The sequence below is a fragment of the Fringilla coelebs genome (genome assembly GCF_963513975.1).
Source record: "Fringilla coelebs genome assembly, chromosome: 5".
Classification (NCBI taxonomy): domain Eukaryota; kingdom Metazoa; phylum Chordata; class Aves; order Passeriformes; family Fringillidae; genus Fringilla; species Fringilla coelebs.
Window position 1 is genome coordinate 56383298 of NC_140033.1, and position 21809 is coordinate 56405106.

General features: G+C 42.0%; 1 protein-coding gene across 1 annotated transcript in view; it reads left to right on the forward strand.

Moving 5' to 3' along the window:
* Positions 1–1296: 1296 nt before the first annotated feature.
* Positions 1297–21809, forward strand: part of SCUBE1 (signal peptide, CUB domain and EGF like domain containing 1) — a gene marked incomplete at its 3' end in the record, with an annotated part of 186544 nt that continues 166031 nt past the window's right edge. The window contains exons 1-2 of the mRNA XM_084206342.1: positions 1297–1387; positions 4150–4272. Coding sequence (XP_084062468.1) covers positions 1300–1387; positions 4150–4272 — 211 coding nt within the window. The 5' untranslated portion in view covers positions 1297–1299. The remainder of the gene's footprint in view (positions 1388–4149; positions 4273–21809) is intronic.

Consider the following 21809-nt stretch of genomic DNA (forward strand, 5'->3'; position numbering starts at 1 on the left):
TGGGCTGAGCAACTTTTCTTACATTTCTTTCCCATCTCTTCAAGCTTAAAAGTACTTCATAGTGCTACTTTCTGGGCAAGTGTATTGTACTGACATATATGTGTATTTGGCAGGAACTTGTCAAAAAGTGGCATCTAAGGCTATGACAGGGTGTATTTATCTCCAGACAAGTGGAACTCATACACCACAGACAGACAGCCTCCCCGGGGAATTGGGAGTTGAAACTCCTAATTCCCCTGAAATAAAGGGGAATTACTAAAGTAGCAAAGCAGTTCAGCAGTGGGGTACTTGTGAAAGAAAGGTGTAAAGCAAAGAGGCACGACACGGCCGTAACAAGGGAGGTCTACCAGCTATTTCAGTCCTTTAAAGACAGTCTGAAAGAGTTTAGGGTCATGGGGCTTGCCTCGGAGGGGAGAAATATCTCATGTTCGGGTTTAAAAGTGAAGGATTTTCCCCTCCAAGGCGGTGGTGACAATGACACTCGTATGTCCCTCTGCAGCAGTGATGATTTTGGGGAGAGCATCTCCCCGGGCCGGGCCAGGTCCGCAGGGATCCCTTGAGGAGCCGTGGTTGACCCGAGTTAAGTGCTTGGAGGAGTAAGCTAGGGCTGGAAAGGCGGAAAGGCGCACTGGCCTCCGCAGCAAAGCCCTTAAAACCCTGGACGATGCCAGCGGCTGGTGATGACCCGTGGCAAGCGGGAGCGGAGTTAGCCGAAGCTAGGAGGCAGGCGGGTGGGGAGGGGGGCGGGGGGGGGAAGTTGTCTTTTAGCCTGAACCCGAGAAGGGTGAAGGATCCCTGGCCGTGGTTGCCAAGGAGACGGGCAGTGTCCGCCGGCCTGTCTGTCCTCCCAGCCGCGGCGTGGGGGTGTCCGTCCGTCCGTCTATCCGTTCATCCCCTTGCGGCGCCCGCAGCGCCGGCCCCAGCCGCGGGGGGGCGCAGCGCGGAGGGTGGCGATGCTGCGGGGTCCCTGCGGGGTCCCTGCGCTCTCCCCGTCGGGGCGGCGGCGGCAGCGAGCCGGGCCGCTCTGCCACGCCGGGCAGCGCCGCACGCCCCTCCGGCAGGCATCGCCCGGAGCACGGACCGGCTCCCCGCCGCCCGAGCACCCCCTCCCCGGGGCGGCGGGGCGCGGGGGCAGCCGCGGGGGCGGCTCTGCCCCCGGCCCGCCCCGGCACCGCCCCCGCCGCGGGAGCCCCGGCGAATCAGCGGGGCGCTGTCAGGGCGTCAGCGCCGGCGGCTCCGCGCGGCCGGCCCCGAGCGCGTCCCTTATCGCAGACAGGCACCGGGGATCGCATCATTATCATGGGCACTGTTTGCTTTTCGCGGCGCTGCTGTTTGCTTTTCGCTCTCGCCTGGGCCGGCAGGTTGGCGGGAGGCAGCGGGGGCGCAGGTAAGAAGAGGGGGCTCCGCCGTCGTGCCGCCTTCCCCAGGCGCGGGCGGCGCGGAGCCGCGGCCCCGGGGGGACCGTGTCTGTCCGCTCTCCTCTGCCCGCTGTAAGGTGTTCAGGGGGAGGTCACTTCTCGCTGCTCGTAGCGCCGAGGGCTTTGGAAGTTGCGGTGGGGAGGCGTTCTCTCGCGTGTTTGCCACAGCCGGAGCTGAGGGATTTCTGCAGGGAGAGATGGGGAAGAAAAAGTTACTTTCCTTGAGTGCCTACGAGATAAGTATGTGCTGAGCCCTGGAGACTCCGCAGAGCAAGCGTTGGCTGGGATATCTTCACAGGTTTTCCTTGTCTGCGCATTAACCCAAAGACCTGGTGTTTTAAACAGCGGCGCTCGTATCAGTTTAATAGCTCTAATTATACTTTGTCTTTGCTTCGGTGTTTAAAAAAAACAAACCAAAAATCGAACACCCCCAATCCTATCTGCTTTGGAATGTTGCAAGCCCGAAGTGATTTCTGAATGTATGCAGGTTTTGAAGTTGTGCGATGAGAAATCTTGTAAGGTGAAGTACGAGCGGGGGCAGGCGTCGGGGGGAGGGAGGGGGGAGGCTATGGAAAAAATCCCTGTTCCTCGGATAGAGGAGTTTAAATGTAACAAAAAGAACGAAGTCAGCCTAGAAGTTCTTAAAGTCCCAGTAATGCAATGTGAGATGTGGAGCAGAGCAGGGGCTCATACTTGGTTTTGCCCTTTCATTTGACTCATTGGCATTCACGCCTGACTCCCAGGCATCCTCTGGTTGCTGTGAAATGTCCCCCTTGGCTCAATGCAGTTTGAGTTTTTGACGGCATTATAAAGAGTCCAGCTGTCACTTTTGCTGATCTTGATGTGAGATGGGTGCCGGTTTAATGACTCAAAAGTATGAACCAAAGCATTAAAAACAACCGCAGAGAAAACCCCCCAAAAACTTCTTTTCTCTTTGTGCTTGACTGAATCTGTGCCTGATCTGGGCAACACCTAAGCTAATTCACGTAAATCATAGCTAGATCTGAATTGGCTCAGCGGTAAAAATAAACCAATGGACAAGAAAGAAAGCAACAGATTACAGGAGCTCTGCCTTAGTCTGGAAAATTACGACGCTCGGTGTCCTGTTCCCCTCTTAGAAAAACACAAAAAAAAAAAAGAAAAAAAAAAGAAAAAAAAAAAAAGAAAAAACCAAACAAAAAACCTCTACAACAATAACAATACCGACTCCGGGCAATTCTCTCTCTGGGATTCCAGAGGTGCCCCGCGGGGCCGCCCCGGTCTGCACCTCTCAGAGAAGTTCTCTGCTGTGTGCCATGCTACAATATCTGCTTATTCTCCCCTCTCTAAATAGCCCCCTCCTGTTCCCGGTGACTTTGAAGGATCCGTGTGTTATCACTGGAGATGGCTGAGTGAGCACTTCTGAAACAATTAGCGTTAGGATTTCAAGCTAACAATAAAACTGTTTTCACTTTAGTGCACCTTTTTGAGGATCTGTTAATCTAATTGGCATGAAACCAACTGCACATGCCTCTCGCTGGATGCCCGTCTGCCTCCCTCCGCAGCACCCCTGTCTCCTCGGTACTTCCTGACCATAAAGCGGGGGCTGTGCTCTGTGCAGCTCTGCGAGTCCCTCTCCGGCTGCCTCCTGGGAGCCCCAGATGTGGCTGTGGCGTGAGGCAGGGAGGAGTCCCCTGGGAGGTGCGGGACTGACACCGCGGCCGCGCTGCCGGCCCGGCCCGGCCGCTGTGCCCGGGCCGCGGTGGCGTCGCCGCCCCTCGCGTCGGGAGCTGCGGGTATCGGTGTGCCTGGGGAGCGGCTGTGGGCAGTGCGGGGCCGGGGAAGCTTAGGCAGGGCTGTAAGTGTTCCCATGTTCCCAGCACACGCCATCCCTGAATAGGTCGGAGGTTTTTTTTTCCCCCATGCTCACTTCATTAACATTCCCACGACTACCAGATCTTGACTCTCTGGCTCATCCTCCTCCCTCCCCATCCTCTTTAAGTCTGGGGGAGAGAACGAATGCCCGTCACTGAAGTGTTTGTAAAGGCTTCCTACTCTGAAAACAAGAAAAGCGGTCTGAGTCCCCCCTTTCAGACTCGGGCATATCCAATAAGGTACCCACCCCAGCAGGGGCCCGGACGGCTGCTGGCACTTTTATTCTCCTAAATGAGTGTTAGTCCAAGTAGATGATGTTATTGCAGGTTGCTTTCTTCCACTCCACCTTACCGAGTTTCATATGGTCTTCCATTTATTTATTTTTTTGCTTCTCAGTAAAAAGTATTAAGGTGGTTTTGCTGTTCAAATATTTCTTTTTCCCATTCCCCCACCAGCACAGTTTATTTAAACTAGGGTCTATCTTTATAAATTAAGAAAATCTCTGTGCTAGAACATGCAAATGGTCTTTTTGCCTCCTCTTATATGTAATTTAAGCATTCTCTTGTTTTACTAAGATGTGGGTCTCCAGCACCAGACTTAAACAGCAGAAGCTAATTTCTAGTGTCTAAGTATTTTATTCATAGTGCAGAAATGTGAGACCGAGTCCCTCCAGCTCCGTGGAGCAGTGCTTATAAGCGACTTGAGGAGAATATCAAGTTGTCTAGTTTAGTTATTTATCCTAAGATGTTCTCATTTCCAGCATGACACTGGGAAAGCAGGCAGGCAAACAGCTTCAAGGGGAATATCTTCCTTTGGTGTTTTGTGGCTCAGGTCTCCCTTCTTATCTGTCCCCTTGGGATTCCTTCTGTACTTCCAGATGTTGACGAGTGCGCAGAAGGTACGGATGACTGTCACATCGACGCAATTTGTCAAAACACACCAAAATCCTACAAATGCATCTGCAAACCGGGCTACAAAGGGGAAGGGAAGCAGTGTGAAGGTAAGGACAGATCCGCTCCTCTCCTGTCTCTTCTCCCCTCCCTTCTTTTATTTGTTTGCTCTTTGAAAGCTTTTGTAAATAGCTGAATTCCTGAAACGATTAATGCAGATTTACAGCTGCTTAACCTCAAGTCTGGGTGTTTATTGGCAAGCATCCCCCTGCTGCTTTTGCTAATTGTCCGGCACCTCAAATGTTGTGCCCGCCAGCCTGCTCTTAAGGATAAAATTAAAAAGGGGGTGTGAGGGGATGGCGTTCTCTGGTAGCACCAAGTTCCTCCCGGGCAGTGGTGGGCCCGCTGCCCCTGGGGCTGGAAGCGCTGTGCCAAACACGTGGGTGTGGCCTGGGGATGGGATGGGATGGGATGGGATGGGCCGGGCCGGGCCAGGCCAGGCCCCTGGCCAGCTCCCTAGCAGAGAGCGGATGGAAAGGACTCGCCATTGTTTTCCCCAGACAAGTTACAGAAGGTATTTTTCTGTACCTACTCAGACAGGACGCTGGAGTTTGATTCTCTTTGACGCTCTACATGTGTCATGATTGTATAGTTCTAGTCCTTAGAGCATTATTTTAAAGGGAAGCATTTCAGATTTTTGTGCTTATAACAGACTTGAAAAAACTTAATTTACTTCTCTATGTCCTCACATCAGTCTTGTAATTGAAAACGACCGAGCAGGTTTTATTAGGCTCTATGTACACTCATATTTTGGATTTTAAGCACTTCATCTTATCTATTGAATCTCAGTGGAGAAATTCTCTGGTGAAAAGAACAAATATTGTAATCACAGCAGAATGCCTTACAAATAAAAGATGCAAAAATGTTACTTTTTCCCACTTGTAGATACTTAGCAGGTACAATATTTTCCTTCCAAGTCTCTCTCATTCTACAGCAGAATGCAGCTTTTTAAAAAATGTCTATAACCAGTCCATTAAAAAGATTGAAGACCTAGAAATTATTTTGGTTTACAGAAATTTGAAACCACATATTATTCTCCATGGACCTCCAAAATGTTTGTTCAAGTGCCCTCTGAAAGCATTTCTGTGGTTGTCATATTTTTCTGTCGTGGGCTTAAATTGACAGAGACAAATTCTGATTGCCCACCTTTTGGTGCTCTAGCATCTCTGAGCTGCTGTTCCTTTGGAAGCCAGATTTTCCTTCTTGCAAACAGGATAATCATTCAGCACCAGTTCTTTCTCTACTCCTCCCTTCCGAGGAAAGAGCTACAGAACTCTGAGATAATGTACTCGAGGCTGCAGCTGTGGAGGTTACAGCATTCCCAGCATTGGTGCTTGTTGTATTGTTTTTCTACATTAAAAGTTTCTTTATGCTTTAACTATTCATATTTTAGTTGTTAAGCTCTGTTTAGTGGTAGAAGTGGTTTATATTCATGCTTGTCTAATACACTTATATCTCTGCCTGACTTGCCTTGGTTCAGGTAAAAAAACCAAACAAAAATCCTAAACTCAGTAAGTAGTAAAAAGCAAGAGTGATCCTTGTAATTATGATGAACAGAATAATGGAAAATCTCTGTCTGATATCAAACTCATATCTAATAGAGTTTAGTGTCTGATAAGTAAACTGGGGTGGACTGCAGAACTGCATGGATGTTCAGCATTAGTCAGGTAATGTGAGCTGTCTAAACCAGGTGTTACTGTGCATGATATATAACTTTTTTCCTACAATATTATATCAACAGTTCTAAAGATTTTGCATTGGTTCCGTGTCTTAAATTGGTAATTAATACCAAATTCTGGTAGAAGCAGAAAGCTTCAGAAAGGGTCAGTGGCAGGTCTAAGATCTGCCTGAGGCCTGCTATACATGGAGAGTGGGTTTATTTTGCATCTTGAGGTTAAGTATTCAAAACCTATGGAAATAAACACACTAGCTTAATTGATTGGTATTTAGTATTCTGTCACAAGACAACCTCAGTGATCAGCTGTTAGAAGTTATAAGATAAAAGTGACTGTTAACAAAGATGAAAGCCACTGGATTGTTTTTGTTGTGTTAAAACTAAAACTGGTCATTAAATAATTCTCGTCTTGATTTTAAAGCCCAGTCTTTATAACTGGGCTTTTCAAAATAAGCCTTTTGATCAGTGAAACTGTTTACCTGTGAGAAAAAGATTTTTTACAGATAATGAGCCTCTTTAGCTAAGTTTGTAGCAATCTACCAGTGTTGCTTTATGTGTGAAGAACATTGATTATATATCAATGATGATATATATGATTATATATCATAACTAACTCACTTCAAGCCCAGGCTCTCTCATACAACCAGATTTTACTAGACAAGTAGAATTGCCGTTCATACAGTACAGTGAGGTTAAAGACATGCTATCAAATTCATTCTGATAAATTTTAGTGAACTGCCAGTTTAGGTTGTATCGAGGCATTGCAATTAATTTAGAAACGTGCATGTTTGTTTATTTTAAATGGTAGTCTTAAAGATTGCTTTTGTTCACTGAAAATCTGTTCTAGAGTAAGGGGTAGAGTATGGGAAATAACATTTTTTGGATGATTCTGAAGAGCACATATTTGTACAAATGTGTCCAGTATATCAATATGTATTTGTGTACTCATGTATTTATTTATAGTTTTTTGAAACAATGGAATCCTTAGATCAATGGAGTAAATGTGGAGCCCAACCACTTTGCTCAGGGTTTGCTGCTGTGAGCTGAAGGGTGGGGAGAAATACATGACACAAATATTCCTTTAAGGACATGTGGAGAACTCTAGCAGCAGTTACATGGAAATGAAACATTTTCCTGACAATCTGTTAAGTTTCATCAGTAGGGAATTTCTTTCTGAACTTTGATTTTCTCTCAAAATGTCTTTTGGCTTGGGTTTCTACAGAGTTTATGAAGATTAAGGATGACTTTTCAATTCACAGATCTTTTCCTTCATTTTTTTTTTCTGGCTAGCTTTCTTGCCTGAACCACTTGACCTGTTTCTTTCCACAGAGCACAGTTGTTCCTCCAGACAGAAGAGTTCCTCATTCCTCTTGTATCCTGTCTTCTGCTTCACTCTGTAGATTTCAGTTGACCTTTTTCCTTTCTTTAAGGTATCTGTTAAGCTTTGTAAAGCCTCATGGTCAGCAATGCCATAATATTTTCCCATATCATGTAATGTATAAATATCCCTTGAACACAAATTCTCTAGCTGAAATTTTCATACACCAGAGTAATGTGTCCAACCCAGATAATCTTTAAAAAATAATTCTCTATTTCTAGTCAATATACAAAATCCACTTATTCACAATTAATTAATTTACTTAGCCTGGCACACCTGTCATTACCTAAGAAGTCTTCCCTGTGGTGATTTTAGTCAGGATCTGAAATGCAGTGGGCTGGATTCAGCTGCAGGAATGATCTTTCATGATCCATTGGACTTTGTTCTTACCTTCTCAACATTGAATTTTGACTTCCTCACAGGTTGCTATCTCAACAAAATTGTGTCAAAGCAATGGAAATTCCAGAAAGTTCAAGAGGATTCCAGGTCCTGGGGTTCCTTATGCCTTGACAGAGCATTCCTCATCTCCGATGCAATGTTGTGTGTTTGTAGTTGTAGGATATTCTGTCATTGAACTGTGTAGGAAGGGTTTAGCTCTCAAACCCAGCTGTTTGGGGTTTTTACCCCATACTATTTCTCTGACTACTCAAAACTCTCAAGCCATTAATGGTTAAAATACACTGTATAGTTGTTGGTTGATGTTTACCTATGCCCATTTTATATCCAGTTAGTGTTAAGCTTATTTTATAGGTTGATTTTTTTCCTTAGCCTACTTTTTATTCTCAGTGGGACTGTAATTTCAGTGAGTTGCTCTGGCTGTTGGTTTTTTCCTTTTGGATTATACCTTACATGTAGGACCCTTAAGACATGTTTATCGGTACCTGTTACTTCTGAATTGTTAAACTCTACTCAGTGCTTTCCCATATTAACTGAGATTTTCCTCTTGAAGCATTTTTTTCTACTGTCTTTCATGGAATTTTCAGTCTTCTGCTTCAGTTCTTTTAATAATTTATCTCCTACAGTTGTTACAATGTTTCTTGAACTTTTTGTGAAGACGTGTTCACAATTTTCAGCTGGACTTTTTTTCTTTTTTTTTTTTTTAATTCTCCTGTGAAGCTTCATCATATTGTTGTTGGATTTCTTGCTGAGGGCAACATACACATACCATGGCAAAGTGTCCTGGTAGAATCTGCCCTGAAAGGGCAATTTTCAGATTTCTGCTCACGTTGCAAATTTGTGCTATAGCAGCAGCAGTTCTGTTTGACTGCTAGGTGAGTGGCATTGTGCAGTTCTAGAGATTCAAGTCAGTCATGTGTTCATGTATTTGTAGTCTTTTTCTTAATGTAAATAATCATTCTAGATAAATAGGCTGGTGATGGTGACAATCTGCAATGAGGGCCTTTATTCTTTATTGCCCTAGTGGGAGCACCTCACTGGTTTTAACCATGGTACAATCTCAACATAAGAGAAACCATTCCTGCCTCAGTCACAGGTATATTCAACCTCTGCATATGTCCATTTGGAAACACAGACCAACAGTCATTATTATCTTCAGTAGTTTTGTGGCTATGAAGCCAAGTTTCTACTTGCATCTGTTTGTTAGATCTGTTTTTAATGGATTTTAAACAAATCTTAGCAATTGGAAAAAACATCTCATCACTTTCATTTAAATAATAATGATTGACACTCCCGGCTTGTCATAATACTCCTCTTATAATTTTAATCTTGTTGACCTGTTTTATATTTCATTTTCTTAAGAAGTTCATTCATGGTTTCACTCATTGGGTTTTCATTTTATTATGGCCTTTGAAATACCTGTTGTGTTCCTCTCATGCTCTTCAAAAGTGAATCCAAATATTGTGACAGGGATGCTCTGAATCAATTCAACTTGGAAACACAGGACTTTGCAGACTTCTCATTTCCCAGCTCCCAGTCCAGTATCTCATACAAGAGCCTCCTTTTGTCTGCAGGGATAAGTAAGTAAGGCGCTTCTGGATGTCCTTTAAGTGGAACAATGATCCCATTTCTTTTAAGAGCTCCATGGTGTCCCATCAATCCACTCTCGACAATTCTTTCTTAAGCGAGTCATCTTCATCAATGATGTCCTGGGAGAGCTGGAACACTGCTGGGTGTCCTTTGGTTTCTGAAACTTGGACATCTTGATGCTTGCACAACTCTAGTGAGCTTAGACTTGTTCTGTCTCTGCAGAATAACAGTGATGCCACTGAACAAGGCAGCTTAAGTGACTTCTTCCTGATTGATGATTCTTCCATTTGCAGTAGAAGGTGAATTAATACTTTCAAGGACTCCCTTGGTCTCCCTGAATGAGGTCTGCAGGGGATATTAGGTGCTGAAGCTGCTGTGCTTTCTGGGGTTACAATATCTTGACAGATGGTGCTCATGTCTCATGGTGAAGTTTATGTCACCCTCCCCTAAGGCCGTGCTCCAGATGACACCTGGTGCTCCAAGTCTGTGCTGCTGGATTTGGGAAGTTGGCTTGCAGCAGCCCATCTGAGCACAGAGCAGCACACTCTGCCACCTCCAAATTTTATGGGGATTTCTATTCCAGGATCAAATCTTCCTTCCCAGTTTGATTCACACAGATTATGGCTTTACTCTGGATGAGCCTCTGTGCTGATTTCACTGAAAGCAGCTTTCACAATGAAGCAGTATATGTTGTCAAGAAATGAAGGAGAGAGAATATAAACTAGCTTCTTTGATTTGAGCTGGTAACTGCTTTTTTGTTTTCTCTTATTGGATAGATTGATGCATTTTATTTGGTTTAGGTTTATAAAAGTGTTCGCAGAACTGAATTCTGAGGCCTTCTATATCTCTGCTTTTTTCTTTCTCCTTTTTCATTTTAATTTTCTGGTACTATTTAATACTCAATTCTGACTTGTGAGTTTTCTAACTTGCATCAGGGGATGAATTTTCTTGGGGGATGGAGAAGTGGAGAAATAGCTGCAAGTAAGAAAATACTCCTGAGAACATTCTGTATTAAATCAGAATTTTATTACAGCCTAAGTGAATTAACAGCTTATGATAACTTTTTTCGTTTTCCTCCTTCATGCTGTTTTTTGTTCAGTGAATAGGGCTTTTGTTTTGGTCCAAGTTGAGCCTTGATTTTATTTATTTATTTATTCAAATTGCATTCGTTTCCCAACTTTGTTCAGTAGTTCATCCACTAAAACCAGAATATCCCTTAGCTGGGCTGACATGCCCTGTTTAACTGCTCCCAGGGCCATCAGTCCCCATGTGTCATGAACCCTATTGTTTTCTCCTCTCCCTTTTCTTCCCTACCCTGTCCTACCTCTCAGAGCTGCTTTTTGACAGCCCATAATGCTGCTTCAGTGAACAGCTCCCCCGGTGGTCCACTTTGGAAATCTTCCATTTTGACTTAGAAAAAGAACATTCACTCCAACTTTTTTTTTTTCTCTCCAGAATGCTTCTTGGATACAAATATCACTATATTTTGCATAAACAAATACCACCCCTTATGAAATATGGGCCTCATTCTTCAACAGCATTACATGTAATTCTCAATTTGGAAAAAAGGAGGGTTTTTCCCAAGGACACTTCTCTAAATAGTTGATAAGCTCCCTGTCTGCTGGATGGTCTATGGGTACTCTGGGAACTTATTTATAAAATTTAATCAGGCCCAACAGTTGCTAAGATGCAGAGCCCAGGGTGGCCTCCTGGGGTAACGTAAACTTGGTATTTAGAAGGACCTTCTTTCCACCCAGATACACAATGTAAATTAACTGCCAGAAAAATGATAATGAAATGAAGGAGCATAAATAAAGTGTACTAAGATCAATAGCTCTGTCCTTCTTTTGTCTTCATTCATTTTACATCTGCCAGATACTACAGTTTTCCTTGTTTTCCCACCCATCACCTTTACTTCTGGTGCAGTCCCCTTGCCTCACAGTCTTCATTATTTTGTCTTGTGTACTCTGTTATTCTTTTAGCCTTGTCATTTCCCTACTGCAAATCCCGCTTCTCTTTTGTTCTTTTCTCATGTATTTTCAATTACTTCATTTAGCTTTCCTTCTCCTGTCCTCTCAGTGGCTTGCTGCAGTTAGAGCAGTGTTTTTCTGAGAGCCAGTGTCCCACAGCAAGACCTCTGGGCCAGGAGAACTGGCAGCTCTAAGTGTCCCTTACTGGTCCTTTCCCTTGGGTTTTGTCTTTAAGTCAAACCAGCTCCTACCAGCTCTCTTTTCTTGCTTTTTCTCCCTTTTCTCCACCCCTTTCCTGGCCCCCATCAGCAGGTCAGAACTCACCTGTTCCTCAGCACATTCCCTGCTGTTGCCACCCCCTGCAAAGCCATGGCTCTTCTTTCAGTAGCTGGCTGGAAAAACGTCTTTGCCTGGCTGATTGCCATCATTTGTTAGCAGCTCCCCTTTGGTTATGGGCACTGTCTTCATGTGTGTCTTCACTGCCCTGCTGAAATACACATTCTTTATTTTGAGGCTGATGCAGGGCATAGTCAGGGAGCCTCTGCTTGAACGATGGCAGAGGAGGAGTTAGGGAATGTGACCTCCTGCTGCTCCCTTGCCCAAAAAAGCTGCACTAATGCTGCTTCTGTCTCCTCTGCATTTGAGCCAGGTAGCATCCACTCTGTTAATTAGCATCCATGCTAATAGTGGAGTAATGGGAATCATGGATGGTGGATACCTGATGGTGGATACCTGAGGATGGTGGCTGGCTACAGCCTCTGTACCCATGGTACCAGTCCCAGACTGTTCTAGCCTAGGATTGCTGTGAGCCTTAAATGCAGGGAGGTTTGGCCAGCCTCAGGCAGTCCTGGGATGGAGGATGTATGGCAGGAATCTGTAGGGAAAACGTGCATGGAGTCTGGCGGCAAAAGGAGTAGTACTCCCTCTGCACTGATTTAGGAAGCTCCTTTCCCTTGATGTTGCTCTTTCTTTCACACAAGGATAATTGATGTGGGGCTAGTCTGTGAAGAGTATCACTGAAATAATACCCCCAAAATGCCCTGTAAGCATTTCTGCACTGAAAAGTCAATGAACTGGGATATAGAGGCGGGACTCGTGGCAGGGAGAAGGTGGTGGTGAGTAAGGTGAACAGATTTCCTAATCTGGTTCAGTTTCTGGAGCCATTGTGGTGTGAAACTACAGCATAAGGTTGAAAAAAAAACTTACCAAGAAGGACATTTTGGAAACTTCAGTTGCCTAAATTTCAGCAGATGCCTGTTGAGCTTTGGATTTATTATATTATTGGGGTAGGGGAAGGGGTTAATGAATTTTTAGATGGCTAATATTTTTTGGTAAATTTTCAACTGTAATTTGACCATCTTATTCTGTCCTGAGAAACCTCATGAAAGGTAACTCCCTGAGACCTTATTAGAAACAAAATCTGACACTATTAAATCTGTTGAAGCAGTTGAGGGAGATTTTTTTTTTTAAACATAGCAAAGCAGTGATTTTTCCATGTAATCCCTTTAGAAAAAAGCTAACTTCCTGGGTTTTTTTAGTTTGTTTTAGCATGTATACATTTGTTCTAAATTTCAACTGAAAAAAATTACCTGCTTTAAAGCAGGTACCTTGCAAGAAAAAAATGTGGTTCATACATAAATGTTTGGCAGAGTTATAAGAAACTGAAGATAGGTTCTGACAGACCCCCTTGAAATTTCAAGACTTTTCTATACATTTGAGATGCTGAGGAAAAGGAATACCCTTACATTACAGTTGGAAGAATTTAGAATTTTTTTGTTCTGGTGCAATGAATCACCAGAGTGCTCGAGCCTGTGCTTAATCTTAAGAAACTGTTACCTGTTAATTATGTTTAAGTGCTTTATTAAATTGAAGTTACTGCCTTATTTTTTGTTGCAGTGCTGCTTTTCTAGAGCCTGTAGAAGGTCACAGTTTTTCTTTCAGTGACCTAGGAATTAAAAAACAATCTAATCATTTAAAAAGGTGATTTAAGACCTTGATCTTGCACATGCTTTAGACCTAAACTTAGTGAAGTTTGTTTGGTGCTGTAGGACCCAGAGACAACTTATCAAATTCAAGATCATGCTTTATCAGCTATTGACAATGTTTTACAGTACAGCCATCAAAGAATCAGAAATATTAAATAGATGACTTTCAGACTGTTCTGATTCTTACAGTAAATATTTTAAGCAGATGAGCTGTTATCTCAGAGAATATAAAAACTAATTTTCGTTCACTCTCTCAGGGTGAGGTTACTAAGCTTCATACTGTCCTTCCCATGCCTTAATCTGCATGAACCACTGTCATTCCTTACATTTAACATCGTGCTTAAAGAGCATAAAAATTTAACTGAGGGGGAGAAAAACCAATGCGTAATACCATTCTGGTGATTAGTAATGTTGTTGGAGGGAATGGTGCTGCTGCAGAAGGTGCTTCAGTGAAGGAAAACCTCTGCAGAAATGGCTATTTGTTGGACATACCATTGCTGAAAATACTACAGGACGTTTCTGCTGTGCACTCTAGTTCTTGCTGTTGTAAGAGGGAGATTGCACTGAAGTGCTTTTGTTCTGGTTTCTTTATCTGGAAGCAGAGGTCGCATTCAGAACTTTCTCCCTGTTATAGTGGAAAAAAGGGTTGAAGTAAGTGGGGTATTTGCTTTGCTGAGTAAGTATGCTAGGTAATGCATATCTAAATTGTTTAGCAGTGCATGCACAGAAGGAATTCAATATCTGACTTCATACCTGAGAGATGTCAGTGTCTCTACCAAGCAGAGTTGTGCCTTTATTCCTTTTGCACATTTCTGTTTGCAGAACTTTGTTGGGAAAGGATTCCATAAAGCCTGTGACTTGGAGACACACCAATGTTTTTCTCTAACTACAAAGCACCAAAGTCCAACTTTATTTAGAAATTTCCATTTTTCCTGATGTAGTCCAACCTGTCTAAAGATGCATGAAATCAAAGCTCCTCTTTGCATCTCCTCCCCCCACACACACCACTTTTCTCTTAAAGCAGCCCAATTCTTGCTTGCACAGTGGTGGAGCTCACCTGATCTTTAATGCAGGTCTTGGTTCAGCACCCTCTGCAAAGGCAGGTGCTCAGAACGGTTCACTCCTGCCCCTGATTTGGGATTTTCCCTAGGGCTCTGATGGTGGCTTTGTGTGCATGGGCAGACTGGGGAAAGGCAGCCTCCTTTGGCTGTGCTCCACCAAACCCAAAGCCCTGAGGGAGGCTAACTGCATTATTTGGCTACTAGAGGGCAGACACAAGTGGAGCCCTCTGGCTTTTGCTTGGCTCGAATGCCTAAGGAAATGATTTTACCTCTATTCAGATGGGAGTGTGCAGAAGTACTGAGAGTGCAAGAAACCAATGAGGGAAGGAGGGCTGCCAGCATTTCTCTGCTCTGTGACTGTTTTGCTGTAAGAATGAACCAGGGAATGGGTATAAGAGAGGAATAGACAACCTCAGCCTGTTGTCTGGAAATAAAAAACTGAATACTAAAATGCTTCAGTTGGATACAGTCTGTTTCATTAGGTATAGAATGTTTCACTTTGTGGAAATGGCAGCAGTTTATTCTGTATACACACAGTTTTACACTCAAGGAGATTATGACTTCAGAATGGAAGAACTTTTATAATAGAGTTTTCCCAAAAGCTTTAAGAGTGGAAACAACCCCATCAAATTGTTTACAGCATGATTGTTTACTAGGAAGATACTTTTTTGTGATATGGGTCAACTCTAAGTTGTTGTCACTTAAATTTTGCATTAACAATCACATCTAGGTGTATATTAAACGTATTTCTCTTCTTGATCCTTCTGGCACTTTGCATCCTTTCACTTTCTATTTTGAAATATTTTTTTAAAAAATCTTTTTCTTGAGGAAAGTGCAAGAACTGCATTGTAAGATAATATGTGTTGACTGCATCACATGTGCTCTTACGGAGCAAAACCCAAAAGCTTCGGCTTTTGTTCTAAATAGGAAATACACAGAAATCTGTTCAGGATAGCAACAGCAGTAGCATTAATTTTCTAGAACAGCTTGATAACGCATTTTACCATGAGTTAACACAGAAGTTTTCAATGCACATTTCTGAGTTCTTTCACTGGACTTTGCTGCACAAAACCAAAAAAGAGTTACTAGAAAAGAGTTACCAGAATACGTTCCTGTACTGCTTATGCTGAAAGGCTCTTAGTGATGTCCATGAATATTAATGTTATGATTAGGTACTAGTCCTGATTTTGAGCTGTTTTTAAGACAAGTATTCTGGTGGTCTGTATGGAAGGCAAGAGACAGCTGCTGTAGCCTGCTCCACAGCATCAGTCTTTATCCTGAGTAAGATAACATGATACAATTGCCTGAGTTAGTCAGAGTCTGGATTCAAGGGATGGGGGGACATGTTCTGGAAGGACTGGCATGTTTTCTTTAATGCTGCCATTCGCTGAGGAAAGCCCCAGTGTTTGTAGCTGTGAGAACACTTCAGTGCTCCTGTTTGCACACAGCATTTTCTGTCTGATGGAAAGGACATCCTGTTGTCTTTAAAACTGTGATTTATTTGGGTGCTTTGGGGGAGTTCTGAAAAGTCCAGAAGGCAGGTGAAAGGTTTGAGTGTGAATGCACCCAGAAGGTCCTGCTGGACATTGGCTCTGGCACAGCCAGGCAGAGGGATGTGGGGGGAGGCTCTCATGCCCTCATGAATACAGCCTTGATTTGCTCATCCTGTTTGGCTTGAACTTGCTAAAATAACTTGATCTTAAAGATGGGACCAAGCATGAAGAGTTTCAGTCTTTGAACAAGCTGGGAAAATGGGAAAAATGGGAAATGGAAGATGAGGTGGGAATGCTTTAAGAGTCCATTTATGTAAGTGGTACAAATCATAGTTTACTTCTACTTTTATCTATCAAGTACACACCACATCTATGCTTAAGGCCATGCCAAGTATGAGCACAACTATCAAAAGTCAGAAATATACCTCTGGGAAGTTTAGTGCATATTCTTATTATTGTTTAGAAAATTAAGGAAAAAAACATAATAGGAACAAACTTTATAAAACTGCAGAATTTGTATTTTATATTTTATTTTTCAAGCTATTAACAACATATTGTTCACCTGAAACCTAGTTTACCAAGAGTTTCTTCTTCAATAAACTTTATGATCAACAAGGAAGTAAAAAAACTTAAGGGAAATAAATGCATGTCTTCTGGTCTGTGTTAGTCACTGACATACTCTTTTCTATTATAGTATTTAAAGCAGGAGGGAGTGCTTTAAATGCTTCAACCCATTTAACTTTAATTGCTTGGTTTTAATAGACATTTGCTAACTAAAGGAACCAGATTATACCTTGAATTAGGCCTTACTAATCTTAATTAAAAGCTCTACTTTATAATCGGAAACAGCCTTCAAACAGTAAGCCTTTCTTAAATGGCTTACTTTCAAATACTAAGGCCCTTTTGCTAATAATTGTTTAGACTGGATACGGGTAACCATTATTTTCCTTATATTGCACTTAATTAAAAATATCTCTTCCATGTGGTTTTGTGCAGTCTGCTGGCTGTAAAATTGTTTGACTGGTGGGGGTGGGATTACTTTACTTTTCCTGTGGTAATTTGAAAACATGGTTCTGCCTTTGTTTTAAAAGTTTTCTGGGGTCACAAGTTACAAGACTAACATGTGAATCAATAGAAACATTTGCTTCCTGCATTTGTCTGTCCTCAGGCAAACGCTTGTCAGTCACTTACTTACAACCATTAATAATACACCCTATAGTTCATTTAGTACAACATTGAAATTGGGCTCAGGCACTTGATTATGGTTTCTGCACTCCTTCAGAGGCCTACATTTCAGAATAAATCAAGTCTGTTGTATTGGGAGGGAGGCAAGCCCTGGCTCTGTCTGTTGAGCATTTGGTGTATTAACAGAGGTCCTGTGCTTTTCAGGGCTGTCTGAAGAGGACAGAGGGTGGATTTCATCTTTCCAAAGGTGGATCTCAGTAGAGACCAGCCCATTTAAACCATTTGCTTTACTTTTCCTTTATGGTTGAGGGAGAGAAATTTCCTTCATGCAGTTTGCCTTGCATTATTGGAGGCAAAAATAGGTCAGATAAATCATGTCCTGGAAATAAGAATCTTCTTTCTGACACAGATATGGGCATCTACAAAGTTGGATGAGGTGTATCAGGGCAGAGAGCCTGCAGCTGTGAGATTCAAATTCCATTGAAATTAATGAAGAATATTCTGTACTCGTGCTTTGAATTTAACCAGGACATGGTATTTTTAAGCTGCCATATTATCATTGGATCGTTATAAAATTCATCCTCCCAGTCTCAGTTTAATGTTTTTAATTCTTTATTTTTTTTTCTTAGTGCATTCTACTCAGGAAGCACTTCTAGACTGTGTGATCATACCTTTATTTAATTTGCAATGCTTTTAATTCAGTGGCTGCATCACTACTTGCACAAACTAAACACAAATTAAAATCTTTTATATGCTAAGTCTACTAGACCCCTCTATGCACTTGGGAGAAAATTCCATAAAAAGTCACTTGTGCCACTTATGGAGATGGACAGATTTTCTTGAATGTCAGTTTTGTTTGCCTTGTTATCAGATCTTTGGAAATCCCCTAAAGCGTTTTTTAGAATTTCTCCTTGTTGTCCAGTTAGTTTCATGTTCTGATGATGGAATATACAAAGATTTTTAAATTATACCTAGTACAGGAAGGCAAAATCAGGACTCTTTACAGTGGTTGCAAAGAATCTGGTCCCTACCTATGAGTATTTATATTTTAATATCAAAAGTGTGCAAGCTGGCCAGACCAAGTTTGACTAAAGATCTGTCTAGCCTGATGTGCAGTCTCTGACAGTGGCCAACAGTGGATGCTTACAGTAGATTATAAAAATCATGAAATGAAAGAATGCAGCTAGAGACTTAAAGACCTCCTGAGCCAGAAGTTTAATTCAAATCCCTGTGTTTAATGACATCTTCAGAATAGGAATGGAAAATAAGTATGTTTGCTTCTCCGGGTGTTCTGAAAAACTCACAGGGTTAGACAGGTGATTAGCTGTGCTCAGAATGCTGGCAAAGAATTGTGCAGGAACAGGTAATTGTGTACACCTGTCTCTTTGCAGCCTCCATCTAATGTGGTTTAACAGGAACCTCACACTGTGTTTCCCTATGTGGGCAAACCCTACAAGCCTGAGTTTTTGTCTTGGCAGCTAACAGTGTCTTCAGAAGGACAGGCCTTCGCACTTTTCTGAAAATGAGACTTCATTAAGGAGAGTCTCAAGTCAGTTGTGAAAAATTCATAGGTACTTTGAAAAGCTGGACCTGGATGTTTGACCAAACTTCAGATGGCTGCACTGTTAAATCAGGTGCTGTGGATACACACTTATAACCCTATGATTTCATTTTTGAGCCTTTTACTGAGGCTGAAGTCCTCTATTATTTATGGGTGGAGTTAAGCAGTCAGGCCTTGCTGCCCTGATTTCAGTGGATAACAAAGGATGTTATTATGTGTTCTCTCCTGGACTGCTGTTTATGTATCTTAGAAATACTCTGCATATACACCAGAGACAGTGCTGAAATAGGGATTCTCTGGAAAGGTGGGAAGAAGGAAGAAAGGTGCAGAATTCATGAAGAACATTTCAAGAAGTGACATCTCAAATGTCTAGTTTATGTTGGATGTACTGTCCAATTAAACAAAAAAAAAAATGAACCCAGACTGTTAATTGGGTTGTTAATCAAGACTTTAGGCAAGACATTTCTGCATTTTGGTTATCTCTGCATAATAAAATAACATTGTAGTGAAAGGCATCTCATAAGAAATCATCTGCATGAAAGTATTGGAAATAGGTCTACAAGACCAAACAATTATTTATATAACCTTAGCCACTTTTATCTCTCTGCTGTTGGGGAAGCGGTCAGTGCAGTTGAACAGCTTGGCTTTCTGTGGTGCATGCTGTCAAAAGCAGATTATTATTTGAATACTGTGCAGAAGTTGTAGGCATTCTTTGATTCTCTCTACCTAACATTCTCCCCAACATAACAAAAAAATAAATTGCTTAAAATTCCCAAAGGAAGATTTCCAGGCTATGAATATGAGTACTCTTCAATTTACAGCAAATGACCATATTATTATTCCTGTGTCTGCAGTTTCATCTTTTTTCATTTAATAGTGTTAATGGAAGCTGTGTGTTCTTTCTAGTATGGGATATTTGAACAGTGGAGCCAAATTGTCTGATTTCATGGCAAAGCTGAAATTGCATCCGTTTGCCCTGTCTCCCTTTCTTGTCCAAACATCAGATGTGAGCACAGCTTATAAATGAAAATATTTGATGATTCACAAGTCAGCAATGATGTTTTTCAGATTTGAATGTTAAATTTTGTCCTTAGCACTTGTCCTGGACTTTCCTCACTACTAAACTGGTGTTTGTACAGCTTGGCCTGGCCTCATCTAACCCTCACTTACCTCATGTCCAGCCAAGATGAGTGTGTAACTTCGTTAATTCCTGTTCCTGGTATTGCTTTCTTCTCTAGTTGACAAACAGTCCAGGAGCTGTTTTGAGAGTCTGGAAAGGGTAATGATGATGGAAAAGCCACTGGGTTGCCTGCTACTGTTCACTATCTGTACATTTATGTTCCTGTTGGACAATGGCTGTACATCCACATGTCAAAAACTAAAGGCTGCTTACTGCTCTTTATTAAATTTTCTCTGTGATTATTTGTCTCTGGTGATAAATAGGGCTTTGGTTCACAAGACTTAATTTCTGCATGGCCTTTTCAAAGACTGAGTGGCTACATCATAACTGATGAACTCTCTTTGTGGACAAAATTTTAGTACTATCAGCATGTATCAGTAGGGTTGGGTTCTCTGTTTCAGGAATAAAAATAGCTGGAATCAAAAAATTGCATCAATGTGGTATTTGTTTGAAAATAAAACCCTTTTGAATTCATCAACTACAGCAACATCTAGGGCTTCTTGTTGATACGGGCCAGGTCCATGCTTTCAAATAAAATGGAAAACATTCAGTCTGTACATCCAAGCACAACTGCATGGCAGGTACTCTACATGCTCTGGAGACAGAATTGTTGTTAAGAAGCTGAGAGAGGCTGTGCCAGAGTTCTGACTTGTGCAGCAAAATTGCCAACTGTTTTGGCACCTTGAAAATAGCTCCACATTTTGTGATTGTACAGTCCTGATGGAGAAAGCTTTTAGAGCTGTGAACTGTTTCAGTTCACAGCTTGTAAATGCTTGTGTGTGCTCACATTTACGGTATCATCGTTATCATCACAGGTTTAGTAAGGTTTAACTTAATGCAAGTGAGATGCTAAAACACAAATCTGTAACAAGTCTAAATTTTCATTACAGGAACAAAATGAGACTTGATCATCTTAAACTCTTGAATTGTAACAAAATTTGTAGCCTAGTAACTTTTGTACCTTCTAGATGGTGCACAGAACTGAAAGGTGGTGGACAAAAATGAGTTTAAGCTTTTTTGCAAGACATTCAGATTTAAAAAAAAAGGTATTCTAAATATTTGATTATTTCTATTCAGTTTAGTCTTCTCAGATCTTTTTGAAGTGAATGAGCCATGTAAGTGGCTTAGTGTAGGGTCATCTCAACTAATTTTACTGTTTGTTTCCTAAAAATACCCACAGCTCTGCAATAGACTCAGGAGCAAAATTAACACCACTCTCCTGAAAACTTAAACTAAATACAAATCATTCATCTATATCTAGTCTGGAGCACTGAAATATTTATTAAGAAATGTCTTAACACCATAGAGAAGAGAAGGAAAGTAAGAAATACTTAGTACTATCTCTTGGATAAAAAGCAATGTAATGTGAAATTGTTAATATTGGAAATCAGACAACATGCTAGTGTTAATAGATTACTCTTACCAGAGGTACTTTGGAGTCTTAATTACCATGAGCGTAAGGGACTTCTTTTTCATTGAGTTTTAGTGAATCAGCAATCCTTTCATTTTTCGGAGCATTTCAGCATTTCACACATTTCAGCTGTGTTCCAACCTTTTTACCATCATGTACACCCAGCTAGACCAGATAAAAGCTTCTGTAGGTAGAAAAACTATTTACAGCAAAACCAAATGTAATGATTCTAAACCAAAGAAGGGTCTGTGTTTGGATGAACCATGTTACCACCCAGCCAGCTGCTGTTTAATGGGTGAGGAGTTATGGCCTTTATCTCTGTGAAGGAGTGAGAGTGGCACTCCTTGTGGGCTGCTCTTTACTGTTGTCTGCAAACCAAAATGCTGAGAGGCCTTCAGATCATCAAGGATGTTGTTGGGGAGCGGTATGAATTTGTCTGCATTCCGGGAACAAGTGGCAAAATAGGAGGCAGTTTGTTTCTGGGGCGTCACAAGTATTGGGTCTGGCAGGAAACACAAGTTCACGGTTTCCCTGTGGATCATATTTAGAAGTAGCCACCTGACTTCAGTAAATGTTGAAAAGAAAGGCAGCCCTGAACAGGTGATTCCCTCATTGCAGGGCACACCAGCAGTGTAAGGTAGAGCTGCTCTGCTCACAGACAGATTACTTGTGTGGGACTGTCCTGCCAGGTTTTGTAGGCTG